General features: G+C 40.6%; 5 protein-coding genes, 1 non-coding gene and 1 pseudogene across 6 annotated transcripts; 5 read left to right on the plus strand and 2 right to left on the minus strand.

The window, feature by feature from the left end:
* Nucleotides 1-301: 301 nt before the first annotated feature.
* Nucleotides 302-3,702, plus strand: LOC126791023 (pentatricopeptide repeat-containing protein At1g05670, mitochondrial). Its single transcript, XM_050517414.1, has 2 exons — nt 302-384; nt 737-3,702. The coding sequence occupies exon 2, from the start codon at nt 817-819 to the stop codon at nt 3,058-3,060; it is 2,244 nt and encodes a 747-aa protein (XP_050373371.1). The 5' UTR covers nt 302-384; nt 737-816; the 3' UTR covers nt 3,061-3,702.
* Nucleotides 3,703-3,916: 214 nt separating this feature from the next.
* TRNAG-GCC (transfer RNA glycine (anticodon GCC)) lies at nt 3,917-3,987 on the plus strand. The gene has a single exon. It is a non-coding gene; the product is annotated as a tRNA-Gly (tRNA).
* A 1,648-nt stretch (nt 3,988-5,635) lies between these two features.
* On the plus strand, nt 5,636-9,296 carry LOC126790607 (uncharacterized). Its single transcript, XM_050516917.1, has 13 exons — nt 5,636-5,892; nt 5,970-6,122; nt 6,200-6,298; nt 6,809-6,910; nt 7,142-7,285; nt 7,369-7,463; nt 7,545-7,674; nt 7,753-7,857; nt 8,041-8,147; nt 8,222-8,273; nt 8,592-8,766; nt 8,835-8,899; nt 9,006-9,296. Exons 1-13 carry the CDS (start codon nt 5,800-5,802, stop codon nt 9,090-9,092), a joined length of 1,407 nt encoding a protein of 468 aa, XP_050372874.1. The 5' UTR covers nt 5,636-5,799; the 3' UTR covers nt 9,093-9,296.
* Nucleotides 9,297-9,625: 329 nt separating this feature from the next.
* Nucleotides 9,626-11,689, minus strand: LOC126791116 (LEAF RUST 10 DISEASE-RESISTANCE LOCUS RECEPTOR-LIKE PROTEIN KINASE-like 1.5). Its single transcript, XM_050517521.1, has one exon. The coding sequence runs from the start codon at nt 11,594-11,596 to the stop codon at nt 9,722-9,724; it is 1,875 nt and encodes a 624-aa protein (XP_050373478.1). The 5' UTR covers nt 11,597-11,689; the 3' UTR covers nt 9,626-9,721.
* Nucleotides 11,690-13,859: 2,170 nt separating this feature from the next.
* On the plus strand, nt 13,860-18,544 carry LOC126791387 (uncharacterized). The gene is made up of 4 exons (XM_050517834.1): nt 13,860-14,668; nt 16,436-17,038; nt 17,127-17,418; nt 18,043-18,544. Exons 1-4 carry the CDS (start codon nt 13,991-13,993, stop codon nt 18,075-18,077), a joined length of 1,608 nt encoding a protein of 535 aa, XP_050373791.1. The 5' UTR covers nt 13,860-13,990; the 3' UTR covers nt 18,078-18,544.
* A 1,769-nt stretch (nt 18,545-20,313) lies between these two features.
* Nucleotides 20,314-22,287, plus strand: LOC126790161 (uncharacterized; annotated as a pseudogene).
* A 455-nt stretch (nt 22,288-22,742) lies between these two features.
* Nucleotides 22,743-23,610, minus strand: LOC126791127 (thioredoxin H2-like). The gene is made up of 3 exons (XM_050517534.1): nt 23,394-23,610; nt 23,191-23,313; nt 22,743-23,100 (listed from the first exon to the last, which is right to left on the minus strand). The coding sequence occupies exons 1-3, from the start codon at nt 23,532-23,534 to the stop codon at nt 22,969-22,971; spliced, it is 396 nt and encodes a 131-aa protein (XP_050373491.1). The 5' UTR covers nt 23,535-23,610; the 3' UTR covers nt 22,743-22,968.
* Between the last annotated feature and the right edge of the window lie 917 nt (nt 23,611-24,527).

A 24,527-nucleotide genomic window follows, 5' to 3' on the forward strand; every position in this document is an offset into this window, starting at 1 on the left:
CTTACTTTGGAAAGTGGGAAATCAGAGAAAATTCGAGCCTCTTCTCTCTTAATACTGCAAAGAAACTGGTAGACATTAAACAAGAGACCATCTCCTATTCAAACTCCTGATTATCTCTCTCTATATATACAACTACAATATACAAGTTTCTAAACGCGAATTATATTAGCTAAAGTGGGCTAAGCCCAATGTCACAGCCCAACACATTTAAGGGCCCAATCTCGATTTTCAGATTTTCTTCCGACTATAATTCATTTCTGGAGACTGGAGGAGCCAAAAAGACCATCGATATAATTCCTTAAAACAACGTCCCCCTGAAAGTCTGAAACAAGCTTTGCCAAGTCCGAAGCTACTGGGCTGGTCTACTTTGATCGACATTTGAAGGTAAGTTTATGCTGTATGATTGCTGATATATACTGGGGTCTGGGCAGTGTTTAGTTTTGCCTATCAGTGCCTTTAAATGCTTTTCTATATTGCGCACCAAGTGTTCGATAGAATGCCTCACCCAAATTTTTACGACATTGTTGCACATTGGTATGATTACTTAGTTGCATACTCGCATTGGAGCTATCAGAAAGTATTGAAATGTTGAGTGGAATTGCTTGGTTTGAAGACTTAGTTGCATACTTGCGTATTTATGGAGATGATTTGTGGAAAGTTGTTTGTATATGTCGAGACGATGTTCATTGTTTGCTAGAATGTGTTATAGTTGAGTGATTATTTTTCAACTACACAGGTGATGTGATGAGGAAGCATATTTGCTTTAATTATTCTGGGGATCCCCAGAAGTTTCATTGATGGGTTGCTCTAACAGAGATGAGGAGGTGCATTATCTTCTCAGACTATTGTTGTCAGATACTTGCTAATCGTGCCCGGTTAAATCATGGTTTGAATGGTTCAGTGTACTACTTTAGAAGTTATAGCCGTATGCTCTCATCTGGCTCGACAGAGATGAGGCCATTTCCTGATTACTCCCCCAAGAGAAAAACCATCAAGGATGATGAACTTGTCCATGGCATCTCCACCACAATAAAGTTGCGTAGGTTTGAGCCCTTGCATAGGATTCTGAAGCCTTATGAATCTAAGTTCAGGTCTGACCATCTAATATGGGTTCTCATGAAAATTAAGAGTGACTATAAGTTGGTTTTGGATTTGTTTGATTGGGCATGCTTACGTAGGGATCCAACACTAGAAGCTCGTTGCATTGTTGTGCACATCGCTGCAGGATCAAATGATCTTCAAACAGCTCATATCCTGATCCATGATTTTTGGGCAAAACCTAAGTTAGATGTCAGTCTTTCCTGCACTCACTTTACTGATCGGTTGATATACACTTACAAGGACTGGGGTGCAGACCCCCATGTGTTTGATGTTTTCTTCCAGGTCCTTGTTGAACTTGGGATGCTCAACGATGCAAGAATACTTTTTGATAAGCTGTTAAGTTATGGGATAGTCATATCTGTTGATTCCTGTAATTTATTTCTTTCCCATTTATCAAATACCTCGGATGGAAGTGAGATGGCAATAAAGTTTTTCATTGAATATCTTGAAGTGGGCGTTCATTGGAACACATCATCATATAATATTATCATTCATTCTCTCTGTCGATTAGAGAAGATAAAAGAAGCCCACTATTTACTACTGCAGATGGAGTTGAAGGGTTGTTTGCCTGATGTTGTAAGTTATAGTACTTTAATCAGCCGATATTGTTATGTTGGAGAACTACAGAATGTGTTGAAGCTCATAGAAGAGATGAAAAGTAAGGGGTTGAAGCCAAATTCTCATACTTTTAACAGCATAATACTTCTTCTCTGCAAGACTGGAAAATTATCTGAAGCAGAAATGATATTGAGGGAAATGATTGTTTTGGGAGTACACCCCGATAATGTTGTCTATACAACTCTAATTGATGGTTTCTGTAAGTTCGGGAATGTTCCAGCTGCTTGGAGGTTGTTTGATGAAATGCGGGATAGGAAAGTTACCCCAGATTTTATATCTTATACTGCTATTATACATGGATTCTGTCGAACAGGGAAGATGATGGATGCAGATAAGCTCTTCCATGAAATGGTTAGTAAAGGGTTGGAACCAGATGAAGTTACTTATACAGCACTCATTGATGGTTATTGCAAAACAGGTCAGATGAAAGAGGCCTTTTCTCTTCACAATCAGATGGTTAGTATGGGGCTTAGCCCAAATGTTATCACCTATACTGCACTGGCTGATGGTCTTTGTAAACGAGGGGAAGTTGATATAGCAAACGAACTTCTTCATGAGGTGTGTAGGAAAGGCCTTCAACTTAATGTCTGCAGCTACAACTCAATCGTGAATGGTCTTTGTAAAATGGGAGATATAGGAGAAGCAGAAGAATTGATGAGTCAAATGGAGGTTGCAGGTCCCAATCTTGATACTATTACTTATACTACTCTCATGGATGCATACTGTAAGGCAGGGCAGATGGCTAAGGCTCACAAGGTCCTGCGTGTGATGCTGGATAAAGGGCTTCAACCTACAGTTGTTACATTTAATGTACTGATGAATGGCTTTTGCATGTCAGGAATGCTAGAAGAAGGTGAGAGGTTACTTAAATGGATGTTAGAGAAGGGAATTGCGCCTAATGCCACCACCTACAATTCTGTAATGAAGCAGTACTGCATCAGAAATAACATGCGTGCTACAATTGAGATGTTCAAGGGTATGTCCGCTAGTGGGGTGATGCCTGATAATAATACGTATAACATTTTGATAAAAGGGCATTGCAAACAAAGGAATATGAAAGAAGCATGGTTTTTGCACAAAGAAATGGCAAAAAAAGGATTTATTCTTACAGCTAGTTCTTACATTGCACTTATTATTGGTTTTTGTAAGAGAAAGAAGTTCGTGGAGGCAAGAGAACTCTTTGAAGAGATGAGACGACAAGGTTTATTAGCAAATAGAGAAATATACAACATCTTTGTTGATATGAACTATGAAGATGGGAATATGGACAATACTCTTGAGCTCTGTGATGAGATTATAGAGAATTGTCTGGTTGGCAAGTCCAAAAATGAACACACATAGCTTGAATGACATTATTGGATACCAAAGTTGCCAGTTAGTTGGTGACGATATGCATGTGGGGGTGCTATGACTCCTAAGCATGGTGATATTTCCCAGTTCCATGCCTTTGATCCAAGTGGTTAGTGCAGGTTATCTGAAATGATGTCATTTCTGGATACTTTCCTCTCATGGAATGAGCATTACTGTCATCATGTTGTATGGAAAACGTAGATATATCCAAGCCCACTGCATGTTCCAGTATAGCAATCACAAGATGGTTGATTCTTTGTATATTTACATGTTCGACATCCTCACATCAAGAAATGAGAAAAGGTACATCGATTAGAAATTGTACTGCATAGTTGATATCAGATCTGTCATCTGTGTACGTGTTTGTATACTTACAGAATTTGGCAAGAAATATCTTTGTATGGGCCTTACAAATGTAAAGCATTTTTTCTGATGAACTATTTGACTGGCAGCAGCAATCTTGGTAAAGTTGAAGATTCTGTTAACAGAAGATTCAGGTGCGATCATTTTAGAAATCCAAAGAAGCTGATATTTGAGATTTACAGAGGCAAATTGCATTGCAGCAACAGCTTCAAGGGTCAACTTAAACGGGAGCCAAATGAAATGCAGCTTTAGGTTCAGAAATATGATTGAAATGGGACTTTGTTATGTATGCATATGGAGAACAACAAGCAAAGTAATGAATATAAACTGGATTTCTGGAATTATAATTTTGAACATTTTCTGTATGCAATGCAAATCTTTTAGGTGTATAACTGTATATCCGTTCTTCAACGTCTCCAGCGTAGAATCTTGTGTTTCTTAATGGATCAGGTTATGTAATTATTACCCAGCCAAATGCACATCAGCACCAGTGGTCTAGTGGTAGAATAGTACCCTGCCACGGTACAGACCCGGGTTCGATTCCCGGCTGGTGCATATTTTACCATTCCCACTTTTCTTCCTTTTATTTTTTTTTCTTTCACAGATCTACATTTCTTATGAAATTATTGACGTATGGCCCCAAGACTAGTCCATATTTCTGGTTGAATAACATCAGCCTAGCGACTAAAGTTTAAAGACTTGTCAGATGTTGTTATATGACTTGTATCTACGACAGGTATGGGTGAAGTGGTGAACTGATAATAGCCACGCAGCTCATATTCTCATAAGACATAAAATCCAGTTCTTCCTACGTGTTGTAATATTATCCACAACAAACAACCACACACCGGTTCTGCCTCTCAGAAAAAGCAACGCAAAAATGACTAATCCGATCGACTTGTGTGGACTGTTGAGACATAAATAGGCTATATTCAATATACTGCAGCATAACTTCTTCATCTTCCTAAGAATAGAGTTGCAGAATGTCATCAGTTTTTCTTTCCATTCATCCAATTTTACGATACGTACACTAAATTTGAGGAGGTCCACAGCAACCTCATAATCACACAGTCAGCAACAGTAACAGCTCTAGAAATTATATTTCTCATCCTCATCGACCTTGCATATTAACACCCTCTACCTAACCTCCATTACATTCACACTTCACACCACACTCCCATCCAAACTGACACTCCTATATTAGTGGTCTGTTTTCTCATTCACCCCCAAACCAGGAACAGAGATCATCATTGTGATCATGGGTAAGAATGATGTGAAGCTTTTAGGGTTATGGCCTAGCCCGTTTGTAGCGAAACTTAGAGCTGCTGCAGCTGCCGGGGCCAAGTGATCAATATAGTGCTCAATGTTGTGTGAAGCAGGGATGTGTATTTTTTGTTTATGAGTAATAATCAAGGCCTACTTGGTTTCAGCCAACGGTCATTATGATTTCAGAATTCCCTTGTAAACACTTGCTATCTATCAGTTACCAAAATTCGAGCTTCAAGAACTCAAAACAGATTAAAGCATTTTGGTTGACATTTTTGAGTGCTATTGGTTCAAGAACTGATTGAAAACTATGTTCTCAAGGTTGGAACATCTATGCAAAATATTTAATGTCATGTATTTTAGGCAAATTCAAAAGGAGATCGCTGACAAGTTTATTTTTAGTGGTTCTCCACTCTTTTGTACTCTTTCTTCTTCAATTTTCGTACATAAGATAATCATTGTGACAGTTTTGATATATCTAAAAAGATATATCTCAAAATCCAATATTATATAAGATCGGATGTAAGATTTATATAGGATTTTCACAAACTTGTACCAGTTGAGTTCGTTCAACTGCATATTCAATGTCCAGTTAGATTTAAGGCAACTGAAAAACTTACAAACATGGTACCTTTGATCCATCTTTCTTGTCAAACTTGTTCCTTGTGAAAATAAATCTCAATTTTAAATTAATCTGTGGATGTTTTTGTTACATTGTTACCTAATCACGACTTAGCCAAAGCTTACGCTCAAGTGACTCAACACTTTGAAAAAGAGATCGACATCCCTAACCATCTACAGCTTCTTCAGTGGTTGATTGTAACTGTGGGGCTGAAATCATTGAACAGAATCAGATCCTAAGGCATCATCAGCCGAATCCAACTAGTCTCTGATACTATTCCACATTTCCACCAAACCAACTGCGACAAGTGACAGCTACAACTTTAGCAACGCAATTGACACCTCCTCACTTTGTGACTAAGACGTTCCTCCGACTACATCATCCATTGCCCTCAGTCAAAACGAAACAAAGAAACACAGAGGCACTTGTTCTGGGTAAACAAAGATTGCTCCTTTAGTTTACAAAGACACCAACTTGAAATGGAGAGAGTACTGAGAGCTGACAGATGGGGCTACGAAGTAAACACTTCGTCAGATGCTTGCATATCTGCCATTAACGCCTATTATGATCAGGTTGGTCATTCTTGCTCTGTCTCCTTCTCTATGCTTTTTGGTATGCGGAAATCTGAAGTGGGTATCTATTTTTGAAGGTTTTGAGTTATGGGAGACGCAGGTCTGTGATACTAGAAGCGCCGGCGCACGATAACAACTGTGTTCTTGCTAATATCTTGGCTGCGCATTTTCTGTGCTCATCTGATCCTTCTAAAGCTCCTTCACATCTCCAATCGGCCACCTCTCGGCTCGTAAGCTTCTTTTGATTATGACCCTTTGTTAGTTTAAATTGGGTGTATACTTTTAGTGAAACACTGATTGTGGACAGGAACAAGCTACCTCGTACGAGAAGGCAGTGTTTGATGCTGTGAGTTGTTTGATGTCCGAGGATAAGGACGATGATGTTGCCTTTGAGTTGCATTCTAAGGTGGGGCCAGTTCTTCGTTGGAATTTTCCTTTTCATGATTTGCAGATGATCCAAACTTGTAGTTTGATTATACCTTCGTGAGGGAACTGTCTCAATCTAGAAAGCTTTTCACTTCAAACACCAGTTGATGTATCAAGAATTCAATGTTTTTTTTTCACTTGCTTTTGTTTGATTCTGCCCCAATGCCATGTGTAGATGGTTGTCTCAAATATCTGTTTTCGGTTATTAATCACAAATTAGTTGCATTGAAAGAATATCGACCTGAACCCCAAGGCATAAAAATGAAGCAAAATTTTGCAAGTGAAGATGTTATAGTTGCTTGTAACTGCTAATATTAATATAGTACTAAAACTGAATGGTCCATCTAGCAAGATGTGTAGTAAAGGATTTGTCAGTACTAGTTTTATATAGTGTAGTTCAAGTATTAGATGCCCAGCCTTTAAAAGTAAGTTTAGTCTTTGATCTTCATACAGGTATTGTTCATTAATTTTGAGTCCATTCGATTTGCAGCTCTTGAAAAGCTTTCCTAAGGATTTGGTGTCTCTAAAAAGGGCCCAGGTGTTGTGCTTCTACATGGCTCGACCTGATCTGTCGTTGAATCTTGTCCAACAGGTTCGCTTCAATGTTGTGGATTTATAAAGATTTATGTTTTCTTTGGACAGTGTGGAGTACAGTGAATTCATTTCCTGTATATTTTTTCAAGGCATTTTCTTACTATGATCTGAGATGTATCAGAATCCTTTTTGTTTTGAGCAATTTCAAGATAGTTTTGTAACGTTTGGGGGTAGATCCTTTGATTCCTTCCTATGTTTTCTTGACTGTAGTGTCAAAATTTGCTAACAGGTTCTACCAAGTAATCAACAAGAAGAATATGTTTACGGTATGCTTGCTTTCCCTTTACTGGAGCTTGGCCAATTGGCAGATGCAGAGAAAGCAGCAAGAAAGGGATATGAAATCAACAAGCAAGACTGCTGGACACATCACAATGTCAGTTTTAATTAGTTGTCGTAACTAGGTTATAATACTTAAGTTCTTGACTCATTGTTGTGGTTCATGTCTTTTTTTTGCAGTTGTGTCATGTTCTTCAGTATGAGTGCCGTTTCAAGGAAGCAGTAGAGTTCATGGAATCATGCTCGTCATCATGGGAATCTTGTCTGTCATTTATGTACGTGTATTGGGCTGAACTAATTTTGAATTTCATATCTTCAAGTGAGATTTAGATGCTAAATAGTGTTACAACTATCAGGCTTACACACAATTGGTGGCATGTAGCTCTTTGTTATATGGAAGGCTATTCTCCCGTCGAAAAAATCTTAGAGGTATATGACCATCATATCTGGAAGGAGTTAGAAAAAGTTGATGCTTTTGGACCGGAGGTAAATTTCAAGTATTTTTATTCATGACCCAATCCTCTTGCAAATAACATTCAGGTCCTGACTATTATGTGAAATTAGGTGTACTTGAATGCCCTTGGGTTGTTTTTACGAGTGGATGTTCGTGATCAAATGGATGCATTTGAGGACCGTTTGAAGGTCTTAGCCAAATGCTTGACTGATAGGGTAAGCTACAAAATATTAACATTATTGGGTCCAAAGCTTACATAGGTATCTTGCATCAAAGGTCCTACCACCTTTGTAGTCAAGACCATTATATTTTTTTATCTTAGTCCAGTGCTAGTTCACCATGCGATCTTTATGCATTGATCTAAACTTGTTTGTTTGTATGTGTACCAATATGCTCAGGCCAACTGGTATTTAGAGTGGCATTTTGACGTATTAATATTATGGGCCTTGGCTAAAACTGGTGAGACTTCAGAGGCTGAGGAGTTGCTAAAGGGCTTGAAGTCCAGGTGAGAATGATCTTACCACTCTCAACCACATCATATATGGTTTTATCTGACAGACTATTGATGTCCTTCTGTAGAATTTCTAAGATGAACAAGAAGAAGCAACAATCCATGCAGAGCGCAATAATGGTTTGTTCTGATTCTCTCCTTGATTATATAGCGAGTTCTTTTTCATTCTTTGCTCCTTCATGTTTAGTCGCATACTTAGTTAACAGTACCTTCTGTATCTTCATCCTGAGCAGCCCTTGTAATGATTAATAGTGTTATGCTATTACTTGAACCCTGAACTTCTTCCTCAGTACTATCAAGAAAGAAAGATTCAGAATTGTATGATTCATTAAATTTTGTGGTTTCAGGATTTGCATTTTCAGTTTTTCTGCATCGACAACATTTATTGTGGTTTCTTGTTGGAGTTGTATGTTTGTTTAACCGTATCTTTATTATCAGCTTGCAGAAGCTTTGTACGAGTATGGGAGGGGAAACGAAAAACATGCATTGGAATTGTTAGGTCCTAATTTTGATGCTGAGACCTGTAAGACGATTGGAGCATCGGGTGAACAGCTCGATGTATTCAATGAAGTCTGGTACTGTATGTTGCTTAACAATGGACAAGCTACGAAAGGTATGACATAAGCTATGCTTCCAGCATCAAATTCCTAGAGATTGTCTGCTAACTGTGTCCAATTTTAGCAATTGAGGTGATTGAGAGGCGGATCAAAGCAAGAGAGGGGATCCCTTTCCTCTGGCGCCTCTTGGTATATATCTAAATGATTTTTAGCTTTATAACTACATTTTGCTTATGATCAGTTTAAGTGCTTTCCATTAGAAAACAATAATGCATATAGAGTACATGTTTCGCAGGAGAGAGGTTACAAACAAACAGGCAGACCAGAGGTTGCAATTGCAAGCGAGAAGGCCAGGGCTCTAGAGTCTGCATATTTCAGTTAAAACTTAAAACTAGTGAGATAGAAATCAAATAAGATGTTGTACCTTTATTGTTCCCCAACATGTTAGATTTAGAGATGAAGTGAATCACAAAATAAGAACATGCAATATTTTTACTGTAACAAATACATGCATTCCATTTCAGTAACTGAGAAATAGAAGAGCACAGAACTACTTTTCAATCCCATTTTCATCTCTTGCTTCGCATTGTGTTTTCCTTATGTTATGTACAAATGTACTGCTTGCATATGTGGTCTTTTATACACAGCTGAGTGATGCCTTGTGAATTTGTACATTTTTACTAAATTGTTGAATAGAGCATTTGACTGCAGATCAAGAGGTCACCGGTTCGAACCCGGTTGGGCCCTTTTTACTATTTTACCAGTTCCTCTTTATTTATTTTTACTCTTTTATACCAGCTTGTAACAAAAGAGGAAAACCTATATTTACCATTGGATTACAAAGAGTAAGAATGGCCAAAACTACAGTTGAAACCTGAAAGCAAGTAGCCAAGTACCCATCAGATCTATGACAAACAAAAGCCATCAGACCTATTCTGATTTCAAAGACTGTTCCTTTCTCCTCAGTCAAACCTTTTGCACATGTGCAACCCCAACCATCCCCCATCACGCTCAGCTTTTCGTCACCTCCCCACCAATCACATTCGAACTCGAAGCGCGGCTAACCCCACGTGTACGGCTCCTGATCCGCTTCAGCTCCTCCACCACCTCCCTCGCATCTGGACGGTCGTCCTTCTCCGCCGCAACACACCTAAACGCCAGCTCCGCCGCCACGTCGACCCCATCCGTCACACTCCCCTCCACAACCAAAACCGGGTCGACCACCTGGTGGAGCAGGCCCATTTGGATCTTGGACACCATCATATCCGCCAACGCCAACTCCCTCTTGTCCCTCCTCTGGTCCACCGCCTTCTGCCCCGATATCAACTCCAACACCACCACCCCGAAGCTGTACACGTCACTCTTGTCCGTCAACCGGAACGACCGGTGGTAATCCGGGTCCAAATAACCCGGCGTCCCCTGCGGCCCGGTCCAAACATAGCCCGAACTCGACGACGTCGTTTCGGGGAACACCAACAGCCTCGACAGCCCGAAATCCCCGACTTTGATCCTCATATCTTTCTCGACAAAAATATTAGACGACGTAATGTCCCTATGAACCACCGGAGGCACCACCGAGAAATGTAAGTACTCCATAACCATGGCTATCTGTAAAGCTATATCAACCCTCACCTGCCACGTCATCGAGCCTCTCCGGTAGAGGCTCTTGTGGCCGTGGAGGTGGTCGGCGAGAGTGCCGTTGGGGACGTAGTCGTAGACTAGGAGAAGGCCTCGGGGGTCGCTGCAGTAGCCGTGGAGCTTGACGAGGTTAGGATGGTCAATTGACGAGAGGATAAGGATTTCGTTGCAGAAGGCCTTATTGCCGGAGCTGGAGGAGTGGTGGGGCTTGTGGAGGTACTTGACGGCGACGACGCGGCCGTCGTAGAGGTGGCCTAAGAAGACTGAGCCGAACCCGCCGTCGCCGATTTTGCGCTTGCTGTCGAATTTGTTGGTGGAGATTTCCAGCTCTTCGTAGGTGAAGACAGGAGGGAGGAGGCTGGCGGAGCGGTGGCGCTGGAGGAACAATGCCGTCGGGTCTTCTTCTGCGGCGGCGGGGTGGAGTCTTCTGGCTCTGAATATAGCTACAGAGACTGACACTACCACCATCAAGCACGTCACTGCGAAGACAGAGCAGACAATCGCAACTCGATTGGGGTTGTGAGTACTAATCCACGGCGGCGAGAGCTGAGCTATGGTGCGGAGACAGAGAAACGGCTGCAACATGTCGGAGGAATTGAAGCCGCAGAGGCCGTTCTTGGCTTTACAGTCTCCGCAGTTTGAGAAGTAGGAGTCTTGAGCTTCGTCCCACTTGAGCTCGATCCCCAGCTGGAGGAAGCTGTCGAGATAGCCCAAGACATCGCCCTGGCAGCCCTGGTTGGGAACAGAGCTGTGGCTAGATCCACAGCCGTGGAGAAGCTTTACCGGGCTCTTAATGAGCTTGCATTCCCAAGGGCAGTGGCTGCAGTTGGGGAGGCTCGGAGGGGAGCAGGGTTTGAGAACGGAGAGGCGGCTGCAGGAGCCGTCGGAGAAGCGAAAAGGAGAGGAGGAGAGGTTGATGGAGTGGGTGGGGATTGAAAGAGGGGATGAGCAGTTGGGTTTGGAATGAAGTGTGGAGTTGATGATGCGGGGGGAGAGGAGGAGGGAGGTGGAGTTGGGCTCGTAGCGGAGGATGGAGAAGGGAAGGTTGTTGATGGAGATGAGGGAGTGGTTAGCGTGGCATTTGAGTTGGAAAGAGGGGTGGCCGCAGCCGGGGGAGAAAGAGAAGGGGAAGGAAGGGGTGGAGGTGAAGGGAGGGCAGAGGGATTGGTGGTGTGGGGAACAGAAGTGGGAGTGGACTGAGGAAATGAGGCCGAGGAAGAAGACGAAGGCGGCGAGGGAGGGAGGCATGGAGGAAGTGAGAGAGGGAACCAGGGGCCAGGGGGAGATGAGATCTTAGAAATGAATGTGGGATGGAGTGAGGGGAGAGTCATGTGAAGAGGAGTGAAGTGTGGAGAGGAGAGAAGTGGAGAAGACAAAAAACTTGACGAAGAACAAATGGCGAGGTGGGTTTGGGAAGTGTGGAGTGAGGAGACTTGTGCTTTTTTTTTTTTTGTCTTCTTTCCTTTTCAGTGGTGATGAATTCATGATGCAATTGTTTTACTTTTTACTTTTTAACATGGAATTCACAGCCCCATACTCCAATATGTATTTTCACTTTATAGATTGGAAATATAACAGTGGGGGACTTGTTTATAATGATTAAGGTTTAACTGGATGATTAGTATATGGACAAGGATTAGGAGTAGAAAATGTAACTTGAAACCTCAAAGAGCTAATTGGTTGGAAGTTTGGTTTGGTTGTCTTCTTTGAGCCAATAAACACTAATAGAATTTACTATAGGGAGTACTTGACAACGAATATTATTTTTGTAGGTTATAAGGGACGATTATAGTTCATTAACGGGATTGATAGTTTTTAAATTTTGTAACATATTTAATTTCGGTTACTGATTGAAATTTAAGCCACCACACCTTCAAATATTACTCTCTAGAGTTAAAAGACACGATGCCATATGTGTTTGACAAACTGGGGTAAAAAGTGAAAACTTAGACTAGATTTTTGACTTCTTTTTCATGTTGAGGGCCCAAGGACCCTAGTGATCTTCATTTTTTATCTATATTCTATCGATTAATGTGGGGAAATTATTGTAAGACTATAATCAAATGATCTATGATTAAGTTATGTGCAGCCGTGCAGCATTTCAGGAATAGTAGCATAGGGGACTCTGCTGCACAGTTCAAAGATCAAAGCTAAAACCCTAAACATATATTTCTTGAGTTGCTATTAGTTTTGGGCCACACGAGCCAGAGCAAAGTGACCTAACCCATTTCATTCCATAACCTAAATATTTGGGCCCAAAAAACAGGCCTTTTGCACAATAAAAGGATCGATCAAAAAACCTGGTTGGCATGGTGATTATGTGTTTGTGTCGCTTTAAGTGTCACCATCAGTTAGACCTCTGATTCACGGTTGTTTCGATCATTTGATTGATTTATGATTTAGCGAACAAGCCACAATCAATCGGACACCGAAAGCAACGAGGTTTGCATACATGAGTGGAGAATTTGGGGACATTTTCCTCTTGTTTTTTCATCACAAGATGAACTCTATCCCTTTCCATCTAGAGAATTGTTTCCTCGGTCGACTTATTGAATCATATGCACTGCCTTTGTTTAACTACAGATCTCAGAGTTTGTGTTGTTGATAAACATAGACACATAGTAGAAAAGGTAACACAACTAATTGACAATAGTAACATCCTTTACCATGCCAGCATTTCTAAATACCCTAGCTAGATGATGATCAAAGGCAACGCACTCCTCTAACTATCCTGCTCATCTTTCTTAGTCGAGCCGGGGTAAGTTTCATATTTGCATAAAATTTCGATGTTTCTCGATTATTGTGATTGAAGAATCGAGAGTGACTTTTCCGGTTTAACCCCATTTCTGAGAATGACATATCTAATAGAATCGACTCAATCGAGTTATGTAGATACATGCTTGTTATTTTCGAATTGAAGACCGCTAGCTGTTGATTAAGAAACACAATTAAAAAACCTTCCTTCATAAGTAATTAGCTAGCAAGCTTGGCATGCCTAATGGGATCTTCAATTCTTCATTCAATTAATTGTTCTTCCGTTTTTCTCACCATGCAGTGCATTGCTATGTGTTTTGATTTGATTTGATTTTACCATGCAGTGAATGTAAACATTCATTCAGTTCATGATTCAACTACGTACTGCCCTCTCGATCGGGTTCAAGTACAATATTCATTGACGTAAAAAAAAGGTACCTAAATAGGTCCAGCACACTGGAATGCTTCTAGACGTACGAGACGCAAAACCAGACCTTGACACATACGCGTCGACTAGCGAGCTTCGTCAACTACAGACCATTTCGCTATACAGTCCCAGATATATAGTTCTTGAAGCGCGTGAACCGCACCGTCCTTCCGCCCCAATAAGTATCGTCGTATCGATCGTTGATCGTTCCAACCTCGAAACTTCATAACGCTTTGATCGAGCCATAAGTCTCACATTTTCCTCCCATCTTCGGCTGACTGAGACCTAATTAGAATTAGACGACTTGAATAACAAGCAAACAAGAAAGCCCCAACACAATGAACCTTTCCATCTCGTATTATATTTCTCAGCCGAATATATAGGTACGTGGTATATATATATCTTCTAAGCACAAAAGTAGTTTCATTTTTATCTGATAATCGATCGACTGGTTATTACTCATGGAGATCTTCAACAAGTACAAGGCTGTGAAGCTCCGGAGCCACCTGGAGAAGTACCTGGTCGCCGTTGACGATCAGAAGACGGTGAGACAGAGTCGGAAGGGAGGTAACACCAGGAACGCGAGATGGACGGTAGAGCTTGTCGAGAACAAACCCCACGTCATACGTCTCAAGAGCTGTTACGGCCTCTACCTCACGGCAACAGACATGGCGTTTTTGTTAGGGGAGACCGGAGAAAAGATTCTTCAGACGGAAGCCGATAGGCTCTCCGACTGGAAGTTCGAGTTCGAGCCTATAAAAGACGGGTTTCAGATGAAGTTCAGGACGTGGTGCGGGAAGTACTTGCGAGCTAACGGTGGACCGCCACCGTGGAGGAATAGTGTTACGCATGATGCTCCGAGCACGTCCTCGACGAGGAATTGGATTTTGTTTGACGTGGAAGGGGCGGAGGTTCCGGTGTCGGAGTCCGTTACCGACTTCTTGCTGTCGCAGCAGTCGAGTTTTTCATCTTTTAATTCCGATGAGATTGATAATGATACAGAGTATGAATCGCCGATGTGTGCTTGGTCTCCTAGGTCGCCAAAGACGTCGGTTTTGTCAAGTAAGAGGTCGATTTTCTCCGGCAGGTCGCCGTGGCATTCTCCGAAAGTTTCTTCAAAACAGCTAGTAGTTCATCAGGTATGTTCTATCTCTGCAGTTATCTTCTTAATTCTGGTTATTTACCAAATTAACTAGTCAAGTTTTGCCAAAAATTATAATTGAGATAGTGATACATTTCAAAGAATCAATCATATATTACTTGAGTGATATCCCAAAGGCTTAGAGCCTAGTGTTTGGATTAAACTAGTGCCATTGGTTAGGCAAGTGAAGTGTTTGTGAAGCAATTTCTACTACCCTCATTAGTGTGGTGTGGCTCACATAGTTTACATTTAGGGTCATGAGTCATGCATGGTTTTATTTCAATACGTGTAAGCATTATCATAGACACTAAGTTGCCCAACAAGTCGCCCCAATTTCCTCATTAGGGTTCATATACATTTTCACACTGGCTATATAGATAGGTAATATATATATATATATATATATATATATATATATATATAGAGAGAGAGAGAGAGAGAGAGAGAGAGAGAGGGTGATATCTTTAGGTTTTGAGGACAACCAAGGAAGTTGAATTAAGGTTCACAAAGTACCCAATAGTTACAAAAATGTAATAAATTAACCCAAAAATTAAAGCTCATTAATCAAATAGTTAATGGACTATGAATCAAATGAACAATCTTGACAAGTCAAACTATGTATGAATGTGTAGATGATTCTTAATTAGACAAAGTTCAAGCTGCCTAGTTGGAAGTTTAATAAGGGAGTTGAATATATTTCCTTGAAGTCCTTGAATAATAGCATTCCTGTTTTGAAGTGGCATCTTTATCTATATTCTAAAGTCAGAGAAACTCTTTTGCCTAAGTGAACCTGCACCAACCCTTAGAAATCAAAAAATGGAACTGAATGGAAACAAAAGAACAACCCAGCACCAGCCTAGCTTTCTGCACTAACAACTTAATGGGCAGGACACATATAAACCGCACTAGTTCTAAACACCCAAGCACCTTTGGTCAACTTTTCACCTCTCATGCCTTTTTTTAAATCAGTGGTTCATTTCATCATCCTGATGTAGTTACACATCTCCATCACCAAATCACCCAAAACTGAACAACCACCGTGAATGCATAATTATACTTAGTGACAAAACAAAATTAACTGTCATAAATTCGATATTAGATCTTAATTTTACTTATTTTGTACATAATGATGTGTATGCGTACTCTCATCTCCAACACATCATATAATTAACATGTAATCTAATTTTTAGGTTTGCATGTAAAATAGACTAATAACTAACCTTCCAAACTACGTTTGCTATTCTATGGAAACTTAGTGACAATCTAATTGGATTGAGTAAACTTGGTTACACTACAAAAATACATTTAAATTCGACATTCGATCTTAATTTTACTTATTTTTTACATAGTAATGTCTCATCTCCAACACGCCAGATAACGTGTAATCTAACTTTTAAGTTTGTATGTAAAACCGACTAATAGCCAACCTAGCAAACCGCGCCCTCTCTTCTGCGGGGACTCGGTGACAATCTAATCCGACTTCTCATGTCGTTTGTCGGAAAAAGTTAAAACTTGGAATGGAAGAAGAACATGGGCCTATACCCAAACCCATGAAGAAATTAGGAAAGGGCCCATACCACTTTCCCCAAACACGGAAGCTACAAAGGAAACCCGTCCACGCAAACGCAAAGAACCGCGTTGTCCAATTAGGCCCTCTTGATGGGCGCTGACCGGCCTTGTCGTTACTCGTTCCAAACATATAAAAACCGAAAACCTGTTACCTCTTCAACTCATTTTCAGCTTCGTTCTTTGTTTTGTTTTTCAGACCAAATCGAACAAGTTCCGAACAGGCATGGACCTCTTCCACAACGCCAAGGCGGTGCGCCTCCGTGGCCACCACGACAAGTACCTATTAGCCGATGAAGACGAAGAGACCGTCAGCCAAGAACGCAACGGCTCCTCCAAGACCGCAAAGTGGACCGTCGAGCTCGTCCCCGGATCCGACTACGTCATCCGACTCAAGTCCTGCTTCGGTAAGTACCTCACCGCCTCCAACCAGCCCTTCCTTCTCGGCATGACCGGACGCAAAGTGCTTCAGACTCTTCCGCGGCGCCTCGACTCTTCTGTTGAGTGGGAGCCCGTCCGGGAAGGGAATCAGGTGCGGCTCAAGACACGGTACGGCAACTTTCTGAGAGCCAATGGGGGCTTGCCGCCGTGGAGAAACTCGGTGACGCATGATATTCCTCATAGAACAGCTACGCAGGATTGGGTTATGTGGGAGGTTGATATAGTTGAGATTCAGGTGCAGTCTCCGGCGCATAGACCCGCCGGGCCTCCGCCGCTGCCGCATTCGGACTCTTTGGACTTCGAATCCAGCTCACCTTTGTCTCTTTCAGTCAAATCATCGGCCAGTTTCACTAGACAAGAGGTTAGTAACGTTTTTGTTTGATTGCACTGGTTAAATTTACGTTGGTTTTTGGTTTTGGAGTGTTAAGTTTTGTGTTGTAATGCTGCAGTCGACTGATTCGGTTGTGGAGTCGCCGCCGAAGGTGGAAGGGAGGACTATATACTACCATATAGCGGAAGATAATGGCGATGTAGATGATGAAGCTGTGCAGGGTTACTCTATGATCTTTAAGGGAAATGGGGTCGAGGAATTGACTCGTAAATTTGAGGAAGAGACGGGGATTGAAGGGCTTGTTGTGTGTGCTCGAAGCCCTTTGAATGGGCAGCTCTGCCCTCTGCGATTGCAGCTGCCTCCAAACAATGTGACAATGCATGTTGTGGTTGTCTTATCTTCTTCGAAAGGTAATACTAGCTTTCCCTCACTGTGATTTGTGTAAATTAATGGTCATTTTTGTGATTTGTGATATCCTTTTGCCGTAATATAGATCACTATGTTAGCATTGGTTCTTTTTTAGGAATATATGCCTTGCTGCTTTAGTATTGTGAGAGTGGAAACCATCGAATTGTAGAATTACCTAGCCTTTTAAGAATACAATGAACTCAAGATTGCAAACCTTTAGGAATATATGCCTTGCTGCTTTAGTAATGTGAGAGTGGAAACCATCGAATTGTAGAATTACCCAGCCTTTTAAGAATACAATGAACTCAAGATTGCAAACCTTTCTAGTAGTTTTTATCAGAGTATCGTTTTCTTATCATCAGGCAGGATTTAGTCCATGAATCAGTATGTAATCTATTATGGTTTAGTTCATATAATTTGGTTGTAGAGTTGTTAAAATTGAGGATGTGGAGACATCTACCATGATTGAAACACAATCCGTACTTACCATTATTTTCTCATTTTTCATACCTACCATGATTGACACACAATCCGTACTTACCGTTCTTTTCTCATATAACTTTCATTATACCATTATTGAAAGACAATCCATACTTATGCTCACTTCCCTTTCTTTTGTATAACAGCGGCTCAAGATCTCGTGAAGAAAGGTTTATTATGAGAGGCACCGGATTGGATTCACAGTTTTGGCAGGCAACATTACCCACATATGTACATATTGCATAGAAGCTCTTTGGATTTTTTTATTTTTAGAGATTTGAATCAACCACAATGAAGTCCCCCCTTTAGTTGATGTCTCTACAGCTACATTCAAGTGGAAGGAGTTGAAGCACATACCGTTCTTTGTTATGGGGCAAGGACGTACTAGTATCGACGCCCTGAAATGATACTCGATTTGGGGGGGTTTCGGACTCTGTAAATTCATGTTGTAAGCGTACCAGCTTTGAGAGAGATTTGCGATTTGATGGTGTCACCTCCATCAGCAGCAGCTAGTTTTCTTCTTTGGAGAATGTCTGATTGGTTTTTAGTGGTTAAATTGGATTTGTTCATTTAGTTTATTTGGTTACAGGATGTAAGATGTAATGCTATTTTCAACTATCAAATTTGTACAACGTTATTTTTACTCCACTCAAGACTTCCGGCCGCTTCCGACGGCGAATGAGACAAGTGAGTAGGGCGCCGATCCAAACCCAGAACGTGTTAGAAAATGGTTAAATACTTGATATTCAATCACAGCAAGCCTACTTGCAATAGTTTAAAGTAGTTTGGATTTTCTTTGATCTGCATCGGCGTAAATAATATCTGGCACACTGATAACGAAAGGTTACCAATAATCCGTACATTAGCAGACGCCATGATGCGCTCAACATGATTGCATGAACTTAGAAGAAACGATTTCATTACATTGGTAAAGATTGTCTATCATAAATTCTTGAATGCATGGCGTGTAAGTATACGGTTTAATGTTACTCATTTAAATTTGTGGATCACCGTACATTTGTATTAACGCCATAAATCTTTATTATCACCATTGTCTGATGTTTTTACTCGACGAGCATCGAAGAGTCGAGTTGTTGCATGTTCAAATGACTTTAAAAACATGATTAGTTTGAAATTAGGCTGAAATCTGCCGGTATCTACATCTATACCCATGTAAGTGAGGGCCCGCTATTCAAATAAGAGACTAACGAACGGACTTGTTTGTTGTGCAGCAAAGTATGTTATACACACAATTGTGTATGGTGGATGAGGGGTATCATAAAATGCACGCGTGAGTGTAGATGTTTGTTTGTGGAGGAAAATGCTATTGTATGATATGCAGTAGCGCAGAATAGAATATTTCCTAAAGAACGATGAGATTTCTAAGAGCTGATCTAAGACGAATAAAATTTGATACAATATCTTCGTGAAAACATGTTAGTAGTTATTAATTAGGATTAGTATCTAATGTGTACTTTCAAGCCAAGTTAGTGCTGAAACTTTTAGGGCATTGGGCCAAGTCTCTGTAGAAGAGAACACCATACAAAGTCTCTTTTAGGGCATGGCCAAGGTTTGCAATGTCCCAGTTGTCACGAATGAACGCGATGCATTGTGAGGCCATCAACAATAATTTCTTGTCCAATAAGTAAACAATAATCCCCAATTGCACCACTGCAACTTTAGAAGTGTCATCTGCCACTTGCTAGGCCCAATATTAAATGCCTAAATGTGTGGCAATCCTTGCACAAAATGTGTTCGGAGTGATGTGAGAAATGTTTCAACGTCATGCCGACTGCAAAATGATCGCTATGTATTAAATGTTATTACAAAAATTACGTTCGTACATGCTCAAAATTTCGATGATTAGTCTTATTAGCATTGATCTCAACCGTTGAATTTTGATTATTAATAATAGCCAAAGATCATTCTACTACGAATACGTCCGAGTACTTGTTCTTTGAGTATCTAAGCTCTCGTTCAATGAGTCAAATTGTATGTAGGCGGTTTGAACCACAGCCACAAAACACAAGCAAATCAAGTCAACTAAGAGGGATCTGTTTTTTTTTTTTCTTTATTGGTCTGAAGATTGTTAACCGAGTCTTTAGACTCGGTCCAAAACATATCCAATTCAGATCAAAGTTATAGGAATTAAAAAAAAAAAAGCAGATAACGGAATGCAAAATTCAAAGTATGAAATTCAAAAAAAGATTTGCAGATTAATACTGAAATTCGGTAAAGCACAAAAGACGGCGTATTGCGAAAACAATACAGAAAGAAGAGTGAAGAAAACGACGCCGTGTAGGACATGAAGTGTCCCGAACGGCCCATATAGTAACAACCGACCAGAATCCGTGCAGCTCAGTAACTGAAATTTGAAATATTCCAACTAAAGAAAAACAAAGATACTCTCTTACCTTCTTCTTTCTCTCTCTCTCTCTCTCTCTCTCTCTCTCTCTCTTCCACATCTACTGCACGTTGCTTCAATTTCATTAATACCTTCCATATCTCCTCTCCTTCTGCCTTCCTATCTATCCTCCTCATCCCCCGGATTCTGATTTTGACGAAAACGCGTCGTAAAACCACCCTATAATCACTCTCTGATTACAAACCAGCTCATCCCTCAACTAATGAATACCGCGTCTCTGTTTCACCTTGGTTCATATTGTTGATCATATCCTGTTGCATTCCGTCTTCTTCACTCTATCGAGAAATCTCAATCTTGTCGAGGTTGGTTATTACCATGGCTGTTGACTACTACGCCGTTCTGAAGTTGACCCGCACGGCGAACCAGGACGACGTGAAGAGGGCGTACAAGAGGCTGGCCATGAAGTGACACCCGGATAAGAACTTGGTCGACAACAAGGAGGCCGAGGCCAAGTTTAAGCAAGTGTGCCAGGCGTATGATGTGCTTAGTGATCCGCAGAAGCGTCAGATCTACGACGTGTACGGCGAAGAGGGGCTGAATGAGGTTGAGTTTGATGTGGCGCCGCCGCAGCAGCAGCCGAGGAGGACGACGGAGCCGGATGATATATTTGGGGAGTTTTTCGAGGAGCAGCAGAATAGCTGGCAGAGGGCGTTTAGGAAGACTTGTAATAATAATGGCGGCGGAGGAGGAGGAGGAGCAGGAGGCGGGAGTGTGAGGAGTCAGAAGAGTAGTGGTGGTGGTGGTGGTGGGAAGAAGGCTGCGGCGGTGGAGAGTAAGCTGGTGTGTAGTTTGGAGGATCTTTACAAGGGGGCTAGGAGGAAAATGAAGATCTCGAGAACTGTTCCTGATAATTTGGGGTGAGTGTTTCTCTAACTATCTTGGATTTGTGTTTTATATGTATCTGAATTGCTGCAAGATTAGTTTTTTATTCATGGAGTTTGAGAATTTGATCGATGGATTGTTGGTTTGTTCATTTCAATTTGAATTGAGTACAGAATTGTGGGGATTAGAGTCAAAATGTTGTCTTGAAAAACTGTTTGCTTCAATCAATGTTATTGAATTACAAGTAAAATTTTCTGTACCTGATTATACTGGATTTGCAGCTCCTTTAACATATATGATTGTAAATCACTGATTCATTTAATTTGGAGCTTCAAGCTTGGCTCTTTTTGGTCTTGGTTATGCTTGTTTTTATTGGAACCAAGTTCTTAGTGCAGTTTGCAGAAGCAATTAGACATTTGGTTAATTGGCTACGTATTTGTACTCGGCAATGTTCTATTAGCCTAATGTTTCAATGATTCTCTTACAGCAAATCAAAGACAGTTGAGGAAACCTTAAAGATTGATATCAAGCCTGGTTGGAAGAAGGGTACTAAGATCACTTTCCCGGAGAAGGGAAACCAAGAACCTGGCAGCTCTGCAGCAGATCTTATTTTCGTTGTGGACGAGAAACCCCATGATATGTTCAAGAGGGATGGGAATGATCTCTTTGTTGATCATAAATTGACTCTACTCGAGGCTCTCACTGGAACAGTCGTCAATCTAACAACCTTAGATGGAAGGGTACTTCCTATCCCAGTCAGGAACATAATAAATCCTGGTTATGAGGAGGTAATCCCTAACGAGGGAATGCCAATATCGAAAGATCCCACTAAGAAAGGAAACCTGAGGATCAAGTTTGATGTCGTGTTTCCATCAAAGCTCAGTGCGCAACAGAGGTCTGATCTAAGAAGGGTGCTAGGCGAAGTTGATAACTGATTCTGAGTTTGTAGATTTAACTCTAATTGACGGTTAAGTTATTTAATCTGTAAATATGGTATGTTTCTCTGTTCAGTAGCAATTAATGTTGTCCATACTAGTGAAATAGCTTTCCTATTTCTTCTATATATTGATGGGAATTCGACTTGTAATGTTTTCTTTATGAATAAGGAAATCGCGCAGCTGGTCCTTTTTGCTTGAAGTGAGAATCATGATCTTTTCTGTGTTTGGCTAACTGGAAAGGTGATGCTCCATTCGTGCAATACAGAGACGTCTAGCTGTAAGAAGGTAACTTTAGGCATTATAATCTGCCAATATGGAGGTATGCACTTTTCAGTAGTATGTTGCTGGCATATCAGATAAGCAATTAGCTTCTAAAGGGCAGGAAGCGATAGGCAAAAAACCAATTAGCTTCAAAGCTGTCATCGGAAACCAGTATTCATGATTCGATCCCATATAAAGTTCTGTTAGTTAATTCTCTGATGACATTATGAGTGGTATTTCTTCTTCTCTTTTTGGATAGATTATGAGTGGTATACATTCTACTGATTCTAGGTAAACAAAAAAGTGCTGTCTGAAAAATGTTTCTTCTTCTTGTTGTTTTTTCATTTATAATTTGTTTTTTGCATTAAATCCAAGACCCTGCTTGTTGATCATATATGAATCTACGGAAGAAGTAAATATCTTTGCTTAAATTAAAGTAACTCTGAGAAGTACAAACTTCAAAGAAACGTGAAAGAATACAAGGAAACTGAACCATATAGAACTCCAAAACCCCAAGTGAGAGATCTCTTATTAGTAGTCTTATTCTGGCTTTATTTTGGTCAGCTGTATCTTTCCAATCTGGGGGGCTTCATCTACCCGAGGTGGATAACAGTGAGGAATGGTAATCATTTCCTGTGTTTCTCTATCTTCTTTTGGAGCTCATCCTTCATTGCCCCAACAACTCTATCAATTACTTCTCCTTTCTTAACAAACACAAAGGAAGGCATCGCCTGCACTCCAAACTCCATCGCCACATCCTGCATGCATCGTTCCATCAACACCACAATTAATTAGATAAATATGATAAACACTGCTAAATCATTACGCTAATCTGATCAATAATTTACCGGTAACTCGTCCACATCAAGTTTCACAAACTCGACGTCAGTGTACTTATCAGCATACTCTTTCAAGGCTGGCTCCATCGATCGACAAGGACCGCACCATGTTGCCGTGAAATCAATCACTACCTTCATTTCCATAATAAAACAACACGATCAGATAACAACCTTGCATACGTGCTTAATCATAAGATAGGCTAGTTAATTACGAGCTTATTAGTTTGCTTAGAGGCAGTGAAGTGTGTCTTCCACTGGTCTTTGGAATGGAAGGACATGATGCGAGACTTCTTTCCATGTGAGGATCCGTCGGAGTCGTCAACAATGCCGCGGTTAGATTGGTTGCTTCCCATAATTTCTATACCTCGACTGGTTAGCTAGCCCTGCTATTTCTAAACTGGGAATTTTAGTAGAACAGGAAGGTTGGAATTGTTTGTGTATTAGAATTGGGTGCCAGTTGCTGTTATATATAGTTGGCTGGAACTACTGGCAACTGGGATAGGCCTCAAGCATCGGATTCATTTGGTCCCTTTTAAATTCATTCAACTTTGTATGGACCGCTGATATTGGTCTTCCTATATATAATAATAACAGGACAATATTCACACATATTTCATTGCATGCACTTCTACACCATCTTTATTTTCTTCTTCTGATTGAAGATTACTTCCATGTTGATCTCATATGGCACTGCTGCAAAGTGAAGTTAACAAGTTGACATTTTGGTGAAATGTAAAGGAATAACCATAAGCACCAATCGAAGAGCAGAAAGCGATGCATTTCTATTATTAATATTGGAGAAGTTTGGAGAAAAATAGATTCTCAATTAGCATACCTAAACGTAGTTCAATTGGCTAATTCAGGGCCATTACCCTTCTATTTATCAAATCCTTGAACTAGGCTACCATCAAAGGTTCACCAAACAAATAGTCCCAAATTGAAATAAATTTGCGGCTGACATAAAGTATCTGACTCTCACTTTCAAATAGTCCCAAATTTTGCTTCCGCAGAGAATCAGTATTACTAGTCAATTATATGCCGACAATTAGGGGTGGGCATAAAAAACGGAAATCTCGATCCCGTCCCGATCCCGTCCCGAAATTCATAGAGATGGGACGAGACGGAGGTCTAAAAACGTTCGTCCCGTCCCAATCTCGTCCCGTTTCATAATAGTGGGATGAGACGTGGGACGAATAATTTATATCCCGCTTCGTCCTGTTCCGTCCCACCTTTAATGAAAACTTAAAAATTCTTATATATTTGTATCAAAATGAAACTAATTTATGTTCTTAATAACTCCAAAATTATATCAATTCAAATAATAATGGTAAATTATAATATTTTGA

The sequence above is a fragment of the Argentina anserina genome, chromosome 4, assembly GCF_933775445.1.
Source record: "Argentina anserina chromosome 4, drPotAnse1.1, whole genome shotgun sequence".
NCBI classification, from domain to species: domain Eukaryota; kingdom Viridiplantae; phylum Streptophyta; class Magnoliopsida; order Rosales; family Rosaceae; genus Argentina; species Argentina anserina.